The 23,763-nt window shown below is 45.6% G+C and overlaps 1 protein-coding gene across 3 annotated transcripts in view; it reads left to right on the forward strand.

Annotated features, from left to right (window-relative positions):
* The window catches only part of USP7 (ubiquitin specific peptidase 7), a 238,225-nt gene that overhangs the window by 184,128 nt on the left and 30,334 nt on the right, over positions 1–23,763 (forward strand). The window contains exons 2-4 of one of the 3 annotated variants that reach the window (XM_058433875.1): positions 9,363–9,420; positions 16,222–16,326; positions 23,211–23,409. In XM_058433875.1, coding sequence (XP_058289858.1) covers positions 9,390–9,420; positions 16,222–16,326; positions 23,211–23,409 — 335 coding nt within the window. In that variant the 5' untranslated portion in view covers positions 9,363–9,389. Of the gene's footprint in view, positions 1–9,362; positions 9,421–16,221; positions 16,327–17,089; positions 17,242–23,210; positions 23,410–23,763 lie in introns of those variants that run through there. The other 2 variants (XM_032144510.2, XM_032144511.2) reach the window with 2 other exon arrangements.

The raw sequence follows: 23,763 nt of genomic DNA on the forward strand, positions 1-23,763 counted from the left end.
TTTTTTTTTTTTTTTGAGGATGGAATTTTGCTCTTGTTGCCCAGGCTGGCGTGCAATGGCAGGATCTTGGCTCACTGCAACCTCCGCCTCCCGAGTAGCTGAGATTACAGGTGCCCGCCACCACGCCCAGCTAATTTCTGTGTTTTTAGTAGAGATGGGGTTTCATCATCTTGGTCAGGCTGGTCTTGAAGTCCTGACCTCAGGTCATCTACCTGCCTTGGCCTCCCAAAGTGCTGGGATTACCGGCGTGAGCCACTGCATCCGGCCCACCTGGCTGATTTTTGTATTTTTAGTAGAGGCAAGGTTTTGCCATATTGGCCAGGCTGATCTTGAACTTCTGACCTTATTCCATCTGCCCCCCGCCCCCCGAGCCTCCCAAGTGCTGGGATTACAGGCATGAGCCACCGTGTGCAGCCGCCAGGAACTTTTCAAAATACCTTTGACGCTAGTTTTTCAAAAGATCTGACAGCCCTTGAATTGCAGGTGTTCCATGAGAGTCTGCGTAGGTCCCCTCTAAAGGAGATTAAAATCTGAATGGTGGTCTGTGTCTCCGGTGGCCTAGAGTAGACTGGCAGCCTGTGACATGGTGCAAAAGAAAAGAAATAGTTTTCTTTCTGTACTAGGTTGTTCCCATTCGTGGTTTTATTCAAATAAAGGAAACTGTTTGAAGTTGGTTATGTTTGACTATTTTTAAAGGACTTAAATTAGCACAACCAAGAGTTTGTATAAAAATCTCCTTTCTACCTCTGACCTCATCCCCAGTCCCCAAACTGGCCTGTCTTTTCAAATAATTTTTAGGGAAAAACAGACATTTAAGAGAGGAAGCTGCTAGTTAGTTGCCAAGGTGTAAAATGGACCTTCCAGGCCACAAATAGCCCAGGTAATTCCTTTGTTCCAGGACTCTGGCCTCCTCCTGACTCCAGGAGGGCAGCTGTTGCACCCCCTCTCTCAGCTGCCAAGGGGGTGTCAAGCCTCAGCCAGTATTTTGGCTGTGCTTTTTTTGTACCTCTGTTGCTCTGCGTATTTTTGCTTTCGTTTTAAGAATAATGCATATTCCCAGAAACATTCAAACATGCAAGCAAAAAGGCAAGAAGGAGAGTTTCTGTTCCTCAGAGGGAACTACCATTATATACTTGATGTATTATGGATACTGTCCCAGTTCATTCTTTTTTGTTTGTTTTTAATTTTAGAGATGGGGGTCTCCCTGTGTTTGCCCAGGCTGGTCTAGAACTCCTGGATACTGCCTCCCCTGCACCTTACAGTTTTGCCTTAAAACCCAATTATTGTAGAATAAGCAATAAAATAATAGAGAAATGAAATTTTAAAAACCAAAATGTTTTCCTGTAAAAAATTAAACTTATGTTTAATTTAAAGTTGTGTGTCAGTGCAGGAAGCACTGTTTGTGTTTATCCCCGGGCATGAATGCTCATTTTCTTGGGGAATGGGTTTTTGTGGTGACATTTCAAAATGAGTGAAAGGACATTCAACATTTTGGTTTTGATACATATTGCTTTGGGAAGGACAGTTTAACTCTAGAAAAGTGTGTTCCCGCCAGCGATTTGACACTACCCATATGCTAGACCTTCAGTACTGGTGGGCATCTCCATTGCTTTTCACCATTAATCCAGCAGAGGAAGAGTGGTATCCCATGTTAACGAGGGAAGTGGAGCCTGTTGGTTAGTCCGTTGTGTTTCTCATGGCATTGGGGCCCTGCATTCTCGGTGTTAATCCTTTGGCTCTTGTGTGTCACAGATCCCCATCCAGGTGGTGGCATCCCTTGCCCTAACTGCGTCTTTGTATCTCGGTTCCGGCCATGCGTGCTGCGACTTCCACTTGCGTTGTGCTGCACAGTTGAGCAGATAATCCTGTTTCTTTTGTGGAGCAAACCATACATGTAGGAGCAGTACAGGCATAATTATAAGCTCTTTACTTGTGCTGTATTTTAAACCCCTGTCAGTGTGCGACACAGCATTAAAACCGATCATCAGTGTTTGCATAGGCACTTTTGGTAGTTAGGATGATCTCTAGGGAACAGATGATTTTTACATAATGAGGCTAAACTGAAAGCTCCAAACAAATAGTTTTATTTAAGGATCACATATTATATGTGGCCTTCTTTGGGGCTTGGTTTTCATATAGCTAATTTACATCAGGATTATTTCAGCATATAGAACAAACCGTCAAAGTGGGTCCACTTCGAACACTCAGGCTCCACTGCCTTAAAGCCAGGTGGGTGGCTGGCCTCAGGGCCCGCAGTGCCTGAAATGGCACAGGACTGAAGGCAACCTAGCTTAGTAGGACAGAACTGTCCCCTGGAAATGGCTTTCCAGCCAGCCTAATGAGGGTGCATATGGCCAAATAACTAGAGTGTATAAAATCACAAAGTGGCTGGACGTGGTGGCTCATGTCTGTAACCCCAACACTTTTGGAGGCCGAGCTGGGAGATTGCTTGAGGCCAGGAGTTCAAGACCAGCCTGGACAACGTAGTGAGACCCAATCTCTACAAAAAATACAGAAACTAGCTGAGTGTGGTGGTGTGCACCTGTAGTCCCAGCCACTCGGGAGGTTGAGGTGGGAGGATTGCTTGAGCCTGGGAGGTCATGGCTGCAGTGAGCCATGGTGTCAGCACTGCACTCCAGCCTGCCCAACAGAGCGAGACCCTGTCTCAAAAATAAATAAGCCATAAGCCAAATATTGTTAATAAGACCAGGGGAATTCAGAGTTACTTAGGAGGGCCCCTGTTTTAGAGTACACAGGGATCTACTTTGATAGGCTGGGGTGAGGTGCGGGTGGTCACACCCTCACAGTCCTGCAGAACAGCAAAGGAGCTTGTAGGGAGACCCCTAGCATGTGATAAGAGTGGGACAAACCCCACTGCTGTGATATTTGGCAAGGGCTGGCACCAGGATTCCCATGCTGGGGCTGTCTCAGGTCCGACAGAGCTCTCCACGAGGCATCCCAGTCACCCTGAGTGTCCCAGTACCTCCCAAGGACACGGATGGCTTCCTGTTCATTGGGTGGAGCACCTCCTGGGAGGGAACATTTTAGAGTGAAGTTAAGAATCCTTATCATGGCCTTCAAGGCCCTCCACAGCCTAGGCTCTGCCCACCTTCTACTTCCCACCCACCCCCTTCCCACTGCCCTGTTCCTGTTGTTGTTCCTGTTGCGGTTTGCTCTACCTGGACAGCACTTTTCCATCTCTGGCAGGCAGGCTTCTTGCACTCTGTGCTTGCCACCCAGTTGTCTCCTCCTTCATGACTAAGGGACATGAACCAGCCCCGTGGCTGTCACTGTGTGCCGTTTGCCCTCTATTGCAGTGATCACCAAGGGATTTGCCTCCCACTTTCTAGTGAGCACCAGGAGACCAGGGGGCTTGTCCACCCAGTTCCCTACCGAACCCTGGGCCCAGCCATGCTTGGGGCACGTACAAGTTACTGGACATGTCGGTTGACCGGCGAGAAGTGGGTGGGCTCTGCTGAACTGCGGCTGGAGATACATGCCTTTACGCCTCAGGTCCTTCCTGCCTTGAAAAGTAATGTATTAGGCTACAGAATAAAATGTTGTCTTTGTTAAAAGAGTTGTTTTTTTTTTGTTTGTTTTGTTTTTTTTGTTTTGTTTTTTTTTGAGACAGAGTCTGCCTGTGTCCCCCAGGCTGGAGTGCAGTGGCACCATCTCGGCTCACTGCAAACTCTGCCTCCCGGGTTCACGCCATTCTCCTGCCTCAGCCTCCCGAGTAGCTGGGACTACAGGCGTCTGCCACCACACCCTGCTAATTTTTTTGTATTTTTAGTAGAGACAGGGTTTCACGATGTTGGCCAGGATGGTCTCGAACTCCTGACCTCGTGATCCGCCCACCTCGGCCTCCCAAAGTGCTAGGATTACAGGCTTGAGCCATCGCGCCCGGCCTAAAAGAGTTGTTAACTGCAGACTGCAGGGTATATAGGGTATGTCCACCCTTTAGGGGATGCGTGAAATCCTAGCTAGTGGCAACAGCTTAGAAAGGTGCTTTCAGGATTATTTTTGAGCATACTTGAATTTTTCCACTTAGGTTCATGTTCTGGAATTGGTTCCTTCCAAGAGGTTTCAGGTGTCCAGTCAGGCACAGAGAGCGTGAGGGCTGGGAAGTATTGGGGGGGGTCCTCATGGCCCATGGGCATGGGACATGGGCCCCATGTGAGTGGGGCAGCAGCTTGTTAGCAAACAAGGACAGTGTGGCCTGGTCAGCACCTACCACTTTCCAACCAGTGGCTGGAAGGGGTGGTAAACCTTGAGTCCCTGAGTGCTGGACGAGAAGAAGGGTCCTGGGGTGGGAGGAGAGATAATTGTTTCCTGCTGTTTCTGACTTGATTGTATCCTTTTATGACCTTCACCCCCACTTGATTACCTCCAGGTTCTGGAGACTATATATATTCCAGGTTGTGGACGCTGTATATAAGCGATTTTCCTGCCTCAGCCTCCCGAGTAGCTTGGATTACAAGTGTGTGCCACCACGTCCGGCTGATATTCCAGGGCCCTACCTGAAGCCAGCTTGAGCTTCACCTAGGAGACACCTCCCAGAGGGGATTGATCTCACTCCACAGCCTCTGATCTTTCCCACTCCCTGGAAATGTCCAGAAGATGGCTGTCAGGAGCTTCTTAGGGAGTGTGGTAACTCCGTCTTTTTTGGCTACCGCCATCGTCCCTGTTTCTGTGGATGCCTTGGGAGCTCACAGGCTCCCACCTCTCCCTTCCTGATGCGGGGGCCATTGCTGTAACTGCCCCACCTCCTGCCCTGGGTTGCCTGGTCCCAAGGTAACCCCTGCCCTCCCACTCTGATCAACAGCCCTGATGGTGGCACTCAGCTTCTTGGACATTCCTAGTACACCTTCTGCCTCTCATTGTGTTCAAGAAGCCGAAGAGTTCTCCTGAACACTGTGCTGGAGCTCGCCAGAGCATTTGGTGGTGTTCTGGTTCTTGGATAACAGTGTTGACATTTGCCATTGGACAAAGCATGGTTAGCTACTTGCAGAGGCCAGATGTGTACATGACCTGGTTATAGGATGTGTAGACAGGTGACCTGGCTATAGGATGCGTAGATAGGCAGCAGAATGGGGAGCCACAGGACAGAGCTGTTTGTGAGAGCATCATTCGGAGTCACAAAAATAAAATAAAGAAAAAACCTGGATGGATGTCCAACAATGATAGACTGGATTAAGAAAATGTGGCACATATACACCATGGAATACTATGCAGCCATAAAAAATGATGAGTTCATGTCCTTTGTAGGGACGTGTATGAAACTGGAAACCATCATTCTCAGTAAACTATCGCAAGGACAAAAAACGAAACACCGCATGTTCTCACTCATAGGTGGGAATTGAACAGTGAGAGCTCATGGACACAGGAAGGGGAACATCACACTCCGGGGACTGTTGTGGGGTGGGGGGAGGGGGAGGGACAGCATTAGGAGATATTCCTAATGCTAAATGAGGAGTTAATGGGTGCAGCAAACCAACATGGCACATGGATACATATGTAACAAACGTGCACATTGTGCACATGTACCCTAAAACCTAAAGTATAATAATAAAAAAAAGGACAAAAAAAAGAAAAAAAAAAAAACCTGGATGGAAACAGTCTTTTTTTGGGGGGACAGAGTCTTGCTGTGTCACCCAGGCTGGAGTGCAGTGGTGTGATCTCAGCTCACTGCAACCTTCGCCTCCCTGGTTCAAGCGATTCTTGTGCCTCAGCCTACCAAGTAGCTGGGATTACAGGCATGCGCCACCATGCTCAGCTAATTTTTGTATTTTTAGTAGAGTCGGGATTTCACCGTGTTAGCCAGGATGGTCTCGATCTCCTGACCTCGTGATCTGCCCGCCTCAGCCTCCCAAAGTGCTGGGATTACAGGCGTGAGCCACCGCGCCTGGCCAGAAACAGTCTTCTTTAGGGGAGTGGTTGATAAATCATGACAATGTTTTGGAGTTACTAAACCTACCCACATAATGTGGATAGTGTATGTGTTTTCCTTCATGAGAAAAAGTGCATGCACAATGTACATAATATGTACATATGAACATTACATTGAGAATGCCTGGAGGCGAAACATTCATGGTTTCCTTCATGTTAGCAGTCGGGGAAGGCCAGTTGATTTCTCCTTATTCATGTTTGCATCGTTGCTAGCTAACATTTGCTTGCTTGTGTTTACGTCTTTCAGAACTCAAAAATAGAAATAAATAGAAACCAGGACCAGTCAAATTTTTTCATAGCAGCTTTATTTGTGAATTTCCTCTATCTGGAAAGGACCGAGATGTCAGCAAGTGAATGGTGAAATGGCGATCCATCCCTGCCATGATATCCTAGAATACCAGAGAAAGGAACAACTCATTCCACACTGTGTCCATTTATATAGCATTGGTGAAGTGACAAGATCCCAGAGATGCAGAACATATGAGGGTTGCCGGGGATGATGCGGCAGCACGCACGCCAGGGTGGGTGGTCATAACAGGGCCACCGAAGGGATCCTTGTGGTGTTGGAACTGTTCAGGAACTTAACTGTGGTGGTGGACACACAAATCTACACACAAAATAACATTGCAGAGAACTAAATACACATAAGTACATGTAAATATGGAGAAATCTTCATTGGGTTGGTGGGTTACATCAGAACGCTGGCTGTTGATACTGCAGGGTAGTTTTGCAAAGTGGTGCTGTAAGGGGAAACTAGGAAAAGGGTACGTGGTCTCTCTCTGTCCGTTGGTATTAATGGGGGATTGGTTCCAGGACCCCTCTCGGTATCAAAATCCACAGATGCTCAAGTCTTCCTCATACAAAACAGTGTAGTATTTGCATATAATCTTCACACATCTTCCTGTATGGTTTAAATTCTCTCTAGGTTTGCTTATAATATCTAATATAGTGTAAATGCTATGTAAATAGTTGGTAGACTATTGTTTTGGAAATAATGACATGGAAAAAAATCTGTACATGTTTAGTACAGAGTCCCCTCCCGCCAATTTTTTTTTGAGATGGAGTTTCTTTGTATCGCCCAAGCTGGAGTGCAGTGGTGCGATCTCCGCTCACTGCAACTCTTGCTTCCCGGGTTCATGCCATTCTCCTGCCTCAGCTTCCCGAGTAGCTGGGACTACAGGCGCCTGCCACCGTGCGCAGCTAATTTTTTGTATTTTCAGTAGAGACGGGGTTTCACCGTGTTAGCCAGGATGGTCTCCATCTCCTGACCTGGTGATCCACCCGCCTCAGCCTCCCACAGTGCTGGGATTACAGGTGTAAGCCACCGCGCCCGGCCCCCCGAGTGTTTTTGATGTGCAGTTTGTTGAATCCACAGATGTGGAAGACTGACTGTATTATTTCTTAAGACTGCGTTTGAATCTACAGTTATCTCAAAGTTTAATCAAGCAAAGTTTAATCAAGTCAGTATAGTATGGTGTAGTAGCAGTCCTACAGGAATCTGGGTTATTTTGGGAATATCCATATTTAAAAGCATATGTAGTCAAAGAACTTCAGCCTTCTCGGAGTGTCGTGCCTGTTTGCTCAGGACTTTTCCATTCTTCCTGCCTAGGGCCTCTTTTGGCAGTGCCTTTGCCAGTCCAGCTGTGACCCTGGTCTGGTAACATTGGGAGGATATTCTGCCCTACCTTACCCTGGGGCCAGTGACGATTACCTGAGAATTGTACAAGGCCTGGCACTTAATAGGGGCTCATTGGAGTTACTGATTCATGAAATACTTAAGCAGATGGTAGTTCCTTCTCACGTGGTCAATATTTTCTCTCCCCCTCTTGCGCCCACGTAGATTCAAGCTCCCCAGACTGGCGACAGGTCTCCTGAGCAGTTCTCTTGTCCAGTTGTCTCTTGGTATCTGTGTGGGAAGTGTTTTGTGTTTCAGCTCCCAAACTGCTTTTTTGTCTGCCTTAAATTGCTTGAGAATTTAAGCCATGCTCTATGTAGGTGCATAGTGCTGACATTTTTCCTTTTCCATTTTTTTTATAGCCTATTTAGAGACAGGGTCTTGCTTTGTTGCCCAGGCTGGAATGGCAGTGGTGCAGCCGCTGCTCTCTGCAGCCTTTACCTCCCACCTCAGCCTCCCAAGTGGCTGGGATTACAGGTGTGCACCACCACACCCAACTTACTAATTTTTTTTTTGAGACAAGAGTTTTACTCTGTCCCCCAGGCTGGAGTGCAATGGCGTGATCTCAGTTCACTGCAACCTCCGCCTCCTGGGTTCAAGTGATTCTCCTGCCTCAACCTCCGGAGTAGCTGGGATTACAGGCATGGGCCACCACGTCTGGCTAATTTTGTATTTTTAGTAGAGGTGGAGTTTTTTTTTTTGTTTTTTTTTGTTTGTTTGTTTGTTTGTTTTTGAGACAGAGTCTGGCTCTGTCACCCAGGCTGGAGTGCAGTGGCGCGATCTCGGCTCATTGCAAGCTCCGCCTCCCGGGTTCACACCATTCTCCTGCCTCAGCCTCTCCGAGTAGCTGGGACTACAGGCGCCCGTCACCACGCCCGGCTAATTTTTTGTATTTTTAGTAGAGACGGGGTTTCACCGTGGTCTCGATCTCCTGACCTCGTGATCCGCCCACCTCGGCCTCCCAAAGTGCTGGGATTACAAGCGTGAGCCACTGCGCTCGGCCTAGAGATGGAGTTTTGCCATGTTGGCCAGGCTGGTCTCAAACTTCTGGCCTCAGGTGATCTGCCTGCCTCAGCCTCCCAAAGTGTTGGGATTACAGGCTTGAGCCACCCTGCCTGGCCCAGATTGCTTATCTTATACACGTTGTTTCCTGTTAATCCTTTCTTTAAAAGACAGAGTCTCACTGTTGCCTAGGCTAAAGGGATCTTCCTGCCTCAGGGTCCTAAGTGCCTGAGATTACTGATGTGTGGTAAGGTGCCCTGAAATTTTTCACTTACATCAATTATTCCTCCTGGTTGTTAGGCTGAGAGGGCATTCTACTTTGCCGTTTTAAAATTAGCTTTTAATTTTGGAGTAATTCTAGATGTACAGAAAAGTTGCAAAGTTATGACAGAGCTCCTGTGTGACCCCCACCGACTTTCTTGGGTTGTTAACAATTTCTATTACTGGTGTTTGATCCAGTGTTTTAAACTAGAGTTCGTCACAGCCAAGGAACTGGCATTGGTGTGTTACTGTTAACCAGACTCAAATTCTTTCAGGATTTCACCAGTTTTTCCATTAATATCCTCTTCTGTTGCTGGACTGCCTTATCTAAATTGATGTTGATTGAATATGTTTCTGGTCCTAAAGACAAGGCTTCTGCGGGATGCTTTAAAAAATAAAAAAGAATGCTGAGGTAGAGCTCCTAGAGATTCTATGCAGTCACTCTGATGTGGGTAAGAGAACCTCCCCCATCCCCCAGCAGACGCCACTGCAGAGCCATGCAGAGATGGCTGGGAACCACAGGCTTGGGCTGGAAGGTGAGTCAGGTTTTCAGGTTGGGCTCCTTATGCTGGTGATGGATGGAGATAACCAATACTGACATGTCTCAGCCAGACTTCTGAAGTATATTTGGGGCTATACATCTAGAAATTGTATCAGTAAAATTTATATAAAGATCACTGCTTTCTAATTTACCTCTATAGCCTCTATTTTAAGTCATACATTTAAATGAGGTCAGTGTGGGGAGAGGAGATGAGAGGTCAAGAGAGGACCATGCAAAAGCCAGAGGGAGTTCAAGGTGAACTGATGGGGGTGGGGTGAGATTGGCTGTAGGGCACCATTTGAGCCACCCAGAGACCAGGTGTTGGCCCGTGCGTATCTGCCGTAATAACAGCTGTAGTTTTGATCACTAGGTTGTCACTATTGGAAGGATCTGGGGGGCTGAGTGGAGACACCTGTGGCTCAGAGGCTGAGCTGGATCTTCATGGACAAGGCACCACCTGGTGGCAGGACATGGACTTTTAGTTTCAACACACCAGGGTTTTATTGTGTTCACAACCCCCGCCTCCTGCCAGCTTTTTGGGGGAGGATTGATAAATGTTTGTGAAGTGGCAGAAAACATCAAAGCCAGCCAGTTGGAATCTTGCTTATTGTGATCTGTTGTCTCAGGAGTGAGATTCGGGTGGTGAAGTGGTCTACCTAACTTCTATAGCGATTGGGAGGTGTTCTCTGGTGGGGTAACAGTTCTGTGTTATGACATCACAAATGGAATTCATGGGGAGGAAAGCTGGGTATAGGAGTAGGTGCCCAGTAGAGCAGGTGGGAATATAGGCCCTGGAACTAGCCAGGGAGCCTACTTGGTGTTTCGAAAACATATTTTCTGCCTTTTCATGTACATATTGCATTAAAAGGCCTAGCAATCACCAATAATGGAGACTGTCTTTTATTTCTGGGTGGGATATGCATATTATGGGATGGTAATTTCTTTATATCCTACAGACGGTTTTCATCCAGGGCTTGTCTGTTTGACATTGCACATTGTCACTTGTGTTTGCCAATCATGTCCCTAGTCTTTTTTTTTTTTTTTTTTTTTTGAGGTGGAGTCTCGCACTGTCGCCTGGGCTGGAGTACAGCGGCTTGATCTCAGCTCACAGCAACCTCCGCCTCCCCAGTTCACACGATTCTCCTGCCTCAGCCTCCCAAGTAGCTGGGATTACAAGCATATACCACCACACCCAGCTAATTTTTTGTATTTTTAGTAGAGACGGTGTTTCACTATGTTGGCCAGACTGGTCTTGAACTCCTGAGCTCGTGATCCGCCCGCTTCGGCCTCCCAAAGTGCTGGGATTACAGGCGTGAGCCACAGCGCCCAGCCCCCAGTCTTATTTGAGATGATTTTGTGTCAAAAATAGTGCCATAGCCCAGGCATGGTGGCTCACGCCTGTAATCCCAGCACTTTGGGAGGCTGAGGTGCACAGATCACGTGAGGTCAGGAGTTCGAGACCAGCCTGGCCAACATGGTAAAACCCCATCTCTGCAAAAATACAGACAAGTTAGCCGGGAATGATGGCAGGTGCCTTTAATCCCAGGTACTCATGAGGCTGAGATGGGAGAATCACTTGAACCCAGGAGGCTTGAACCAGGGAGGTTGCAGTGAGCCGAGATCACACTATTGTACTCCAGCCTGGGTGACAGAACGAGACTCTGTCTCAAAAAAAAAAAAATTAGTGCCTTAGCTCAAGTGTTTGGCCAAATCAGTTCCCAAGTCTTAAAAACTTCCGAAAAAGTGGGATATAAAACTTGGTATTACATCACACTTACATGGCAGTAAATGTATGTGCATGCCAATCTTGTACATCTGTCTTGAACAACAAAAGAAGGCAGCCTTATCGTTTAAGCTATTTCTAGAAGCCTAGTACAGATTTCTTCTGTGTGTGGCTGTCCTGTGCTTTCATCATTTACTTCTGGACCAGGGATTTACCATGTCTTAATTAAAATTTTAATCCTCTTGTGGAGCTAACTCATTTATGAGGAGCTTTTAAAAATGGGATCTCCTGCCCCTGGGAGCTGGGCTGGAATCACCTTGGCGGCTGCTTGGGCACCCATAGGGCTGTTGGTGGCCAGGACCCACCCCTTATGTACTCGGTGGCCAACCAGTGGCCTTTTGCCATTTCACAGCCACTGGCCTTGACCACTTTCTCTGCACCTGTCAGGTGGAAAAGGGCAGATTGGCCAAACCAACTCAGATGTGTTAATTTGGATGTAAAAGCTGGGGTCTTGCTCAGATTCTGTGGCAACCGCAGAGCTCTGCTTGCTTTGCTTTTTCAAGGCCAACTGCAGAGAAGCCCTAACTTCACACAAGAACCATTTCAGAAAATAATAGGCTTTCTTGGCCAGGTGCGGTGGCTCACGCCTGTAATCCCAGCACTTTGGGAGGCCGAGGCGGGCGGATCACGAGGTCAGGAGATTGAGACCATCCTGGCTAACACGGTGAACCCCCATCTCTAGTAAAAAAATACAAAAAACATTAGCCGGGCGCGGTGGCGGGCGCCTGTAGTCCCAGCTACTCGGGAGGCTGAGGCAGGAAAATGGCGTGAACCCAGGAGACGGAGCTTGCAGTGAGCCGAGATAGCGCCACTGCACTCCGGCCTGTGCAAAAGAGCGAAATTCTGTCTAAAAAAAAAAAAAAAAAAAAAAAAAAAGAAAATAATAGGCTTTCTTTAGTCATCACACTGCAGTTAATCCCACTGGTGAAAAATGGGGGGTAGAGCTTACACATTTCCCCCACCCCATCCTGTAAGATGTTATGCGCTCTTGAATTGATTTTGGTTTTTATTATTGCTGTAACTTTTGTAGACGATGCGGTCTCTCTCAAGTCACCCAAACAAGCCCTTCTTTGAGCTCTATTCTGAATTCACTTGTGTCTTAGTCTGATTTTACTGGACCTCGTGAAACCATAAGCTGTACCTCAGAATTACAGAGCAGTTGTAGAGTTCAATTATTTTCCACACTTTAGACTGCTTACACTTACATATGATCCTGATTTTAGACATGAAGTTTTATGTACAGAAAATGAACCCTCATTTTTGCATCCATGCATTAAAACCATGTTTTAAAGCTATTGTTGTAGGATAAGTTTGAACCAAGGAAGTTAAAAGTACTAGGTGTACCTCTAGCAAATTACTTCTAAGATTTATAGGCCAGGCGTGGTGTCTCATGCCTGTAATCTCAGCACTTTGGGAGGCCAAGACTGGCAGATCACTTGAGGTCATGAGTTGGAGACCAGCCTGGCCAACATGGTGAAACCCTGTCTTTACTAAAATACAAAAATTAGCTGGGCATGGTGGCACACGGCTGTAATCCTAGCTACTTGGGAGGCTGAGGCAGGAGGATTACTTGAACCCAGGAGATGGAGGCTGCAATGAGCTGAGATCACACCACTGCACTCCAGCCTGCGAGACAGAGGAAGACTCCATCTCCAAAAAAAAAAAAAGGTTGTATAGGCCTGGCAGGGTGGCACATGCCTGTAATCCTAGCATTTTGGGAGGCTGGGAGGGGTGGATTGCTTGACTGCAGTTCAAGACCATCCTGGTCAACGTTGTGAAATCTTGTCTCTTTGAGGAAGAAAGAAAATTGTAGCGCATACACATAGTGTGAGTGTGTGCATATACAGTGAAGAAACTCTACGTTGCTTCTGTGTAACCCTAATCTCTAGTAGGTTCTTATGTATCCTGCTCTTTCTGTAGACATCTTTTGAATTTTGTAAAGGGAAATATGAAATTATATATTTCTATTTCAACACAGCTCTCTCCTTTTCTAACAGAGGTTGTATGTGATACATATCGCTTGGTACCTGAATTTTTTTGTTTTTAATAGAGTTGGGGATCTCACTGATCGTCCCGTCCTGGCCTCCCACAAGTGCTGGGATTGATTATATAGGCATGAGCCACCGTGCTTGGCTAAATTTTTTTTAACATTCCATTGGGAGCTGGGCGCGGTGGCTCAGGAGTGATCCCAGCACTTTGAGAGGCCACGGCAGGTGGATCACTTGAGGTCAGGAGTTTGAGACCAGCCTGACCAACATGATGAAAACTAAAAATACAAAATTAGCCAAGTGTGGTGGTGCACACCTGTAATCTCAGCCACGTGGGAAACGGAGGCGGGAGAATCGCTGGCACCCTGGAGGCAGAGGTTGCAGTGAGCCCAGATCTCGCCACTGCACTCTAGCCTGGGCAACAAGAGCAAAATTCCATCTAAAAAAAAAAAAAAATTCCATTGGAATGTGCCATAATTTATTTAACAGGCCTTCATAGGTTTTTTTTTCCCTCTTCAGTTAGTATATAAATATATTCTTAAGTTTAAATATATGTTACTTCTTAAAAATTTTTCATCTTTAAATATCACAGATAAGGCACTAGCCTGCTTTGTCCATCTCCAGCCCCGTTCCCTTCTTGCCTCCTCCACTTTCTAGGGCCAGTCACTGTCCTTGGTTTACAATTTATAAATAATATAAAACTTTTTAAAGATTTGATGTAGTTCTAGGAAAATGAATGTGGATGAAAGACATTTCAGAGTACCTGATTTTTCTTTTTTTTTTAAATTTAGCACGTATGTTTGATTTAGAGCATTTGAGCTAGTTAACCAGCAAAAAGACATTTTTCCTTTTCTCCGTCTTGTGTCTTGAGTGTACATCTGAGTTCTTTTCCTTAACCCCCTTCCACAGTATTTCTGCCAAGACATGATGGGTCTAGGGACTAGTTCAGAAGTATGTGTATATGTTTTCAGAAGTAAGCTTTAAAAATAATAATAAATTGAAATGAGGTCTCACTATGTTTCCCAAGTTGGTCTCAAACTCCTGGGCTCAAGCAGTTCTCCCACCTTTGCCTCCCAAAGTGCTAGGATTATAGGCAATGAGCCACGGGTCGGACCAGAAATAACTTTTAATGCATCATTAATTAAGTGTATTAAGAGACTGTCAACACTGAAATGGATCTTTAATGTCTTAATCTTAAATGTCTGGATGGTAATACCTGTTTCTTGGTATTTTGAATGTTTTGAGATGCTTGGGTGGTGGGGAGTACCATTTTATTCAGGAATTATTGGAGAGGTTTATGATATAATCTAAGCATTGGGGTTTTGGAGAGTTCCTGGAGGAGGAAGTGAGCATGGCACTGTCCGTGGTGCTGAATCAGATTACTTGCTGGTTCCAATGGCAGAAAGGCTTTGAAATTGTGAAGACCACACACACAACTACCTGGCTGTTAAAAAGCACATCTCCTGTCTGCAGTTGAGATTCTTAATTTCTGTTGGTGTCCAGTGCACCAGGGAAAGCCAACTGTGTGGGCAACCGTGGGGCCAGCATTAGTTGCAGTGAGCTATTCTAATATGTGGAAAAACAAATTGATTTAAATGGGACGTGTGAACCTAGGTAAAACCTAAAAGTCCTGCTGTGATTATTCTGCTTGTAGAATAACCACCTGTGTCAGTGTGAGAAATTTATGCTTTGAAATTAATGAAAAGTGATTGGAATGTTGTTGTAATTTACACCTTATTTGCCAGTGGTAACTTAAAATGTTTTGAATCCGAACTTGAGTTGTATGTGTTTTTCAGCCCAAAGCATTTAGCATGCATTTAGAGTGATCAAACGGTTTTATCCTTTCCTAAATACTTTCCAGGCTCTTTACATAATTATACAGTAATTGTCCGCTGACACCTTGAGGATGATGATTTGATGTTTTAAGACATTGGCCATGGGTGGGCGATCCCAGCACTTTGGGAGGCCAAGGCAGGTGGGTCACTTGAGGCCAGAAGTTCGAGACCAGTTGACCGACATGGTGAAACTACATCTCTAATAAAAATACAAAAAATTAGCTGGGGTGTGGTGGCACGTGCTTGTAATCCCAGCTACTCAGGAGGCTGAGGCAGGAGAATGGTTTGAACTGGAAAGGCAGAGGTAGCAGTGAGCTGAGATTGCCCACAGCACCGCAGGCTCAGGGACAGAGCGAGACTCTGTCTCAGAAAAAAAAAAAAACAAATAGATACTGGCATGTGTTCATGATGAAAAAGTTTAAAATATTTGTTTTAATGTATACCATTTGCATATGTTCAGCAATCTTCACAACAAAATTGCCTGTAGAGTTGTTTTAATTACTAGGAAACCTATAGTAAAATAATGACTTTGCACAATTAGATAAAGGTTCTTTATGCTGATTAGCTATTGTAAAGTAAGAACTACCTAAGGAATTTTTTTTTTTTTTTTTTTTAATTTGAGTCTGAGTCTCACCCTGTCGGCCAGGCTGGAGTGCAGTGGCACGATCTTGGCTCACTGCACCCTCCGCCTCCTGAGTTCAAGTGATTTTCATTCCTCACTCTGCGGAATAGGTGGGATTACAGGCATGCGCCACCACACCCAGCTAATTTTTGCATTTCTAGTAGAGACGGGGTTTCACCATGTTGGCCAGCCTAGTCTCGAACTCCTGGCCTCAGGTGATCTGTCCGCCTTGGCCTCTCAAAATGCTAGGATTACAGGCATGAGCCACCATGCCTGGCCTACGTAAGAGATTTTACATAAAAAGTTTTGTGCAGAAGGTCATTGCAAATAAAGCCAATTACAGTGTGGTATAGCATGTTTTCAAATTCCATTTAGTGTTTTGAAACAACGAAAGTTTATACATAGTAAACGTTAGTATAAATATTTTTTGGATTAGAATGAACCTTTATTGTGGTATAATTGGAATTTATTAATGATTAGGCAACATCAGAAGTATAAGTTTATATTTTGCTTATTCCATTAAAGCCATAAATGTAAAACTCGTGGAATTTCTTTTTCTTCTTTAAAGCTGGAGATACAGATGACCCACCAAGAATTACTCAGAACCCTGTGATCAACGGGAATGTGGCCCTGAGTGATGGACACAACAACGCGGAGGAGGACATGGAGGATGGTAAGTGCCTGTGGTTCGCCTCCTCGCAGCGGGCGGAAACCTTTCAGAAAACAGATTCAGATCCATGTTTTTTCCTTGGGTACTTCTGAGCTTGAGTGTAGCTAGTTTTCAGGAGGCTGTAACTGAGGAAAATCCTGTTTGGGTTTTGAGTTTCAAGATTGCCTACACCATTTCCAGGTAAGTAGAGTCTCCCTAGCCTAGGCGAGGAGGTGTAATGTAGGTTTAAATGTAATAGGTGGGTATTTACTCATGCCTGCAGGTCTCCAGCCACTGCTAGTATTGGGAACAACAAGCATGTCTTACTCTCCTTCCTGTTTGTTTGCAGCAAGATACGTGCAGACATTGGAACTTGGCTTTCCATTGCATTCTCATTGCAGGGTGTATATCAGTTGATGATAGCTGAGAATCCCTCCCCGCTCCTGTTAGGGATGAAATCAGATTCAAGCTTTGGCCTTCATTCTCCCTCACTGAGTTTTGGTCTATAGCTTCTCTGTGAGAAAGCATACTCATATGTATGTGCATGGACATTTTTTGTGTAGGAAATCAGTTTTTTTCTTCCGAGACCATTCCTTCTTTAAATTTATCAGATTAGTGACCTCAACATTTGCAAGGTCACACTTGTGAGTAGGGAGCAGCCAGTAATTGCAGTATGCAGCCCCTGGAGTCTTGAGTGTAATATGAAACCATGTTCTGTCAAAAAGCATGTCCATCAATCCTCATGAGGGTTGTGTCCTTCCCAGGGGAGTAACGGGGCAGTTGAAAGAAACCATCAGTCACGGGCTGCACCACCAGAAGGACTGCTGTTCAGACCTCCTGCCAAAAGTTCAGCCTCCATGAGAAACTGCAGCCGTAGTTGAGAGTTCTCTCACAGTGCGGTTTACCCCTGGCAGCTGGCTGAGGCAATATCTGAGGAAGGTAAAAAGGCGTGGTCTAAACCCGCTGCTTTGTTACCTGTGGAGTGCGCTTTCCACCGTAGACAAGGGCAACGGTGTGGGTGTGGTCTCGCTGGTTGTTGGGCTTTTGGAGGTTTTACTTCAGACATCAGAGATGCTGGAAGCGGTTGAGTGAGTGCATTTGGGAAGGCATGGCCAGCTCTGAGGCGCCAGGTGTGCGTTTGGGATCAATTCTAGCCACTTGTGTAGCAGTGACAGGCCCTGCCCTATCGGAGCATTCCCGGTGTAGTTTCCACAGAGCAATCTGTTCCAACATTTCCCTACTGTTTTTTTCTTTTTTTTAGGGGGGAGGTCTTGGGAGGAGACATAGATATAGGGCGGAGCTTCTCAGCTTCTCATGGCAACTTGGATAATTCTTGGTTGTGGGAGGCTGTCTTGTGCATTCCAGGATGCCCATGGCCGCTGCCCCCCACTTGCAGTCATGACGTGTCTCTAGACATTGTCAGGTGTCTCCTGGGGAGAATGACTTATGAGGGGACAATATGGGTAAAAGTCCCCTTCCTTTTGAGGTACACTTCACTAAATTAGTAGACAGTGGTGCCACGCCATAGGACCCGAAAGTGGAAATGCCCTTCCTGTGACCTCCTTGGTGGAAAAAGCCTATAATCCGAGAAGGTTGAGTAATCTTCAGTAGCGCCTTTCCTTGGTTTGGAACTGTGGTTGCAGTTGAAAGACCCAGCATGTGATATCTTTCTGATGGCAAAGTGCGCGGGAGGGAGGTGGTCGTGACTGTAGGAGAAGAACTTGTAGCCGAGGGCAGCGTTTTCCAGCTGCAGTACAAATTACGCATCCCTCTTCTTCAGGGGATAAGTGTGTTGTGAAAAATGCACAGGATTCTAGGAAGTTGGAGACGTGCTGGGCTAAACAAGCTTTATTTACCGTCATAAATCTCAGGGTTGTCATATCAGAAGCAGCATAAATTGCTTCTCCAAAAGAAGTTTTTGTTAATGATTCCCTAAGACTCTGAACTTCAGAGCTCCCCTTTTTTTGAGTGTCCTGTTTCCTTGAGTGTTGAGTGTCCATTTCAGACTAGGACACACAATCTGGGAAGCACCTCATTAGAAGTTTTGTCTGTAGCCAAACTATCAGCGACTTGACTGATTTGCACAGAAGACTTCTTAGTAAGGGACATTTCTTGTGTAAGATGCTAAATAGCTAATGACAGAAAGAGATGGGAGACATATGTAGTTGAGGAAGAAAACTTATTTAAAAATCCTGTTAACATAGAATTATTGGCAAGTATCAGAATTATCTTTTACTGTATCTACTCATTCTACTTTTAGTTCCTCATTCACTGCTTTTCATGAGATGACCAAGGAAGTACCGCCATGTGTGGCTAATTGTTTGTAGTGATGGGATGTCACTGTGTTGCCCAGGCTGGTCTTGAACTTCTGGGCTCAAGCAGTTCTCCTGCTTTGGCCTCCCAGTGTGTTGGGATTATAGGCATGACCCATTGCACTTGGCCCAAGGAAGTTTTATTTTATTTTATTTTGAGATAGGTTCTTGTTGTGTCGCCCAGGCTAGAGTACAGTGGTGAGATCTCAGCTCACTGCAGCCTCCACCTCCTGGGTTTTTGCGGTTCTCCTGCCTCAGCTTCCCGAGTAGCTGGGATTACAGGCACATGCCACCACGCCTGGCTGATTTTTGTATTTTTAGTAGAGACAAGGTTTCACCATGTTGGCCAGGCTGGTCTTGAACTCCTGACCTCAGGTGATCCACCTGCCTTGGCCTCCCAAAGTACTGGGACTGCAAGCATGAGCCACCAAGGAAGTTTTAGAGCAAATATGGCCTCTGAAGATCTAGATGGATCTAGATTTAGAATGTTGTTCTCCATGAAACTAATTTGTGGGGATTGACTAGGACTTGCAAGAACTTGTATTAGAATGAAGAGCTGAACTTTGCTAAAATCACTGCAACAGCACCATTTGGAGAAATTTCATACCAACCTTTCTGATTCAAAAATTTGAAGTATTGTGTTTTTCTTTAACTTTCTTTCTTTCTTTTTTTTTCTTTTTCTCTTTTTGGCCAGGCTGGAGTGCAGTGCCGCAATCTCGGCTCACCACACCCTCTGCCTCCTGGGTTGAAGCGATTCTCCTGCCTCAGCCTCCCAGGCAGCTGCGACTACAGGCGCCTGCCACCACGCCTGGCTAATTTTTTGTATTTTTAGTAGAGACAAGGTTTCACTATGTTGAGCAGGCTGCTGGTCTCGCACTCCTGACCTCATGATCCGTCTAGCCCACCCCAGCCTCCCAGAGTGCTGGGATTACAGGCGTGAGCCACTGCGCCTGGCCTACCCTTCTTTTTGCAACTGAAGCCCAGGCCGGCCCATTGGCCTTTGCCCTGGGAGGATAAAATTGGTGTAACAAAGTGCACAGTGGGAACTTCGTGCTGTAGGTAATTGTCACTGCCCCTGCTACAAGAGTCTCCAGGGGCCAGATTGGAAGGTAGTGAGTTATCAAGGAATCTGGTTGAGGATTTGTGGTGACACCAGTTTGCAGAAGTTTGTTGCTCTGTCATTTACAATAAAAAGAAGCATGCAGTAATAAAATGGTGCTCTGCTAATGTTAGTGGCATCGAGGCAGATTGGAGTCTTTGTGGCATCCAGGCAGATTGGACTCTTTGTGCATGAAGCGCTAATTTTGCAGTGAATGTGGGTGTCCTTGCTAATCTCTAGTATACTTGGGAGTTGCAAAAAATAGTACATAGGATCCAGTGTACTGTTAACTATTTTCTTGGGCAAAGATCTCCATCAACTCAGTCTCATGTAATAACTCGTGGGAGGACAATCTGGCTGACCGTATCTGTGAAAGCTGATTTCCAAGTCTACTTCTCCTTTTTATTGGCCCTCCTATCTTGACTTTTTTTGGAGACCAGAGTTTTTAGCTCTTGTTGCCCAGGCTGGAGTGCAGTGGCGTGATCTCAGCTCCCAGGTTCAAGCAATTCTCCTGCCTCGACCTCCCAAGTAGTTGGGGTTACAGGCACGCACCCCCACACCTAGCTAATTTTTGTATTTTTAGTTGAGATGGGGTTTCGCCACGTTGGGCAGGCTGGTCTCAAACTCCTGACCTCAGGTGATCCGCCCGCCTCTGCTTCCCAAAGTGCTGGGGGATAATAGGGGGGAGCCACCGCACCTGGCCGACCTTTTGTTTTTTAGTAAAAGTTTCTCTTTTTCTTTTTCTTTTTTTTTTTTTTTTTTGAGACAGAGTCTCGCTCTGTCGCCCAGGCTAGAGTTCAGTGGCGAGGTCTCAGGTCACTGCAAGCTCTGCCTCCTGGGTTCACGCGATTCTCCTGCCTCAGCCTCCCTAGTAGCTGGGACTACAGGCCCCAGCCTCTGCGCCCAGCTAATTTTTTGTAGTTTTGGTAGAGATGGAGTTTCACCGTGTTAGCCAGGATGGTCTCGATCTCCTGACCTCCTGATCCACCGTCCTCTGCCTCCCAAAGTGCTGGGATTACAGGTGTGAGCCACCGTACCAGGCCTAGTAAAAGTTTTCAATTATTCTATTAGTATGAAGAGTTTTCAGGAAGCGAGGTGAAATTTTAATACACCTGAAGTGTCATCTAAACTTTGTGCTTAGCAGATTTGATAAGTCTGTTCTAAGAAATGTGCCTGGAGTGTGAGGCTGAAATTGAGTGTGCAGTGCACTAATTGTGAACTAACCACTGTGTGTCAGGGCAGTGCCACACTCGGGGGCACAGAGATGGATGCGTGGTGGCGTCTGCGGGGCTGGGCAGCAGGTGGATCAAGTGCAAACTTCAATTCTGAGTCTCACCATTGTTTGGGTCTTTTTAATGTTTTAGGAATACCTTGGGAAATTTAATGTATAGGGTGAAAGTTCAAAAAGCACTTATAATATGTGTTGATTTTGTATACATAAAATAAAACCCTATAAAGAGCTGAATTATAGAAAATAGATTAGTTGGAAGAGAGGCATAACCTTGTTTCTTTAGCTTTTTAGGTCCTGCAGTGATTTTCCATTTGGTTGCTTCTGTGCAGTTCTGTATACATGGGCTGTGTAAAGCGGGCAAGCTAGTAGTCTCATTTTGTTGAGGCCTGCGTTTTGTGAGTGTCATGGTAACTTCCAGAAGTGGTATTTTAAAAACCAGAGTCAGGGTCACTGCGCATAGTGTGTTGATAAATCTTGGATATTAAAATCCTCTATTGTCACTTTGTAAAGGAGCCTTGGCGAATCTCCGTTTCCTCACCTAAAATGTGGGCCTTGACATCTGTCTCTTGTCTACCTTGCAGAACTTAACTCCTGATGAGCTGTGAATTGCATGATCCTAAAAACACATGGCAAAACTTATTCCACCACGCCATTCTAGACGTTATTATCTTAAACAAGTTTCTTGCCTTTTAGTAGACTTCTGTCCCTCAAAAGGATTAGGGGAATACCACTTGAAGAGGCTCAAATAAATAATTCTTTTGGACAAGATGCACCTCTTTCAGCTGCTCTTCCTTCCGAAGTGCCTGTGCTGTAAACAACTCAGCAGGGTTGTGTGGAATACAATAATTTGGGATGAAGAGTGTCTCAAAGGAGGTAGAAGTGCTTACCGTCACACATACTTTTGATATTTCAGTACTACCCTCCCAGGAGGACTGATGGACATGTTTTCTTAAGACCAAACTCAGTCACAAACTTCAAGCAAATTCTGTTCCCTGAGAAGTGGCTGAGAACTCAGTTGTTAGTGAACTTTGGAGTCTGAAGGGTTGTTGGATGCCATGGTGACTGTCTTCAGGGGCCTGAAGATGAAGGATGGGAGGATGTTCTTATGCGCTCTTTACCCAAGCCTACAAGTCTCGTTTTGTGCGTTAGGAGCCTGGTGGTCAGGGATGTCAAAATAGCACCTGATTCTAAGCCGGGAGCAGCCTTCCAGGCACTGCCTGTAGAGCTAGGCCCTTGGTGTGGCCCTGGGTCTCCTTCCAGTCAGTGAGCTGTGTGCAGGCTATAGTGAGATAGGTACAGAAAGTGAAAGGAAGCGTTTAGAAGCTTGTGTAGCATGTTGACCTTGCTGTGGCAATTTCATGATGCTTTATAAAAGTATTGGTCAATAACAGATTGGTGTGGGTGTGGGAGGACTGTGCCTTCGCAGGAGTCGTTTGAGAAGCAGTAAGATGCTGCAGGGTTTGTCAAAGGTGATTGACCCATGGCCACATGCAAATGAATGGTCACTGTCATCAGTGAAAGATTGAATTTTAAATGGAGACCTTCAGTTGGACCTCTGCTAAGAGGCACTGTGTTGTCAGCAACTTAAATATCTTAAATCAGCCTTTGGTCTTGTTATCATTGAACAATTTATACTACTCATGTGGGAAAAAATACCAGTTCTTAAAAAAAATTATTCCCCCTAGGGTGTCCAGGCTAGTATTTTTGCAAAAATCGTGAACTAACGAGGTTACCGTTTATTATTAGGCTACTGTTGTAGCCATTGTCTTGCCTCTGAGCAGTGCTGAGCTTCCAGGGGGATGGCTGTTTCCCTGGCTCTCAAGTCCTACCTGTGTGTTCCGTGCTCTCTAAAGTCAGCCCAAGTCCCATGTCGTGGTCTTTCCCCCCAGAAGTCCTGTCCTTGAACAGATATGAGCCATGTCGTTCCTTCTCTCCAAGATCTCTCCACTCACTTGGTGCTCGGGGTCTTTGGGAATTCAGCTTTAGTAAAGTAGACATTGTTCTCATGTGGAACTCAGTCTGACAGGGATGGCAAGTGTATGGTTAGCACTCTGAGTTTTGGACTTCATAAGGAAGAATTAATCCATTCAGAAACTGTATGTCATCTCAGTCTTAGGCTTTTAATAAATTGGAAGCAATGTTTTCAAACTGTTAGATTTTCGCAGTTAAATCAAGATGTATAGAACAGTTTACGCCATGTTGATTAATGCTAGTGCTTTTGGTCAAATGCACAGGCCCTGTGACTGATGATGTGTTTTTTTTGCAGACACCAGTTGGCGCTCCGAGGCAACCTTTCAGTTCACTGTGGAGCGCTTCAGCAGACTGAGTGAGTCGGTCCTTAGCCCTCCGTGTTTTGTGCGAAATCTGCCATGGAAGATTATGGTGATGCCACGCTTTTATCCAGACAGACCACACCAAAAAAGCGTAGGATTCTTTCTCCAGTGCAATGCTGAATCTGATTCCACGTAAGACAGTTTAAATGATGCAACTACAAACCCCCACATAGTCGTATTACATTACTGGAAGCCAAATTTGATCAACCTAGTGCAATTTTATCTTCAGTTATTTGCTACCTCTACATAGCCTTTTGATTTTTAAATTAGATTAAATACATCTTTCTCTTTAAAACCCACTGGTGTATGTATAATACCCAAGCTAGAAAAGTATATTTTTATCTTGTAAGTAAAAAAACTAAAAATAGTTTGTTAGGATCTACCAGCCCATGGAATCAGGGCTGGCTGGATTAGCTGACCATTGAGCCACCAGGCTTAATTCTTACCCTGTCAGTGACTGCCTGAGCAGAAAATGGCAGCTGTCAG

This window comes from Hylobates moloch, unplaced genomic scaffold (assembly GCF_009828535.3).
Source record: "Hylobates moloch isolate HMO894 unplaced genomic scaffold, HMol_V3 SCAFFOLD_23, whole genome shotgun sequence".
Lineage (NCBI taxonomy): Eukaryota > Metazoa > Chordata > Mammalia > Primates > Hylobatidae > Hylobates > Hylobates moloch.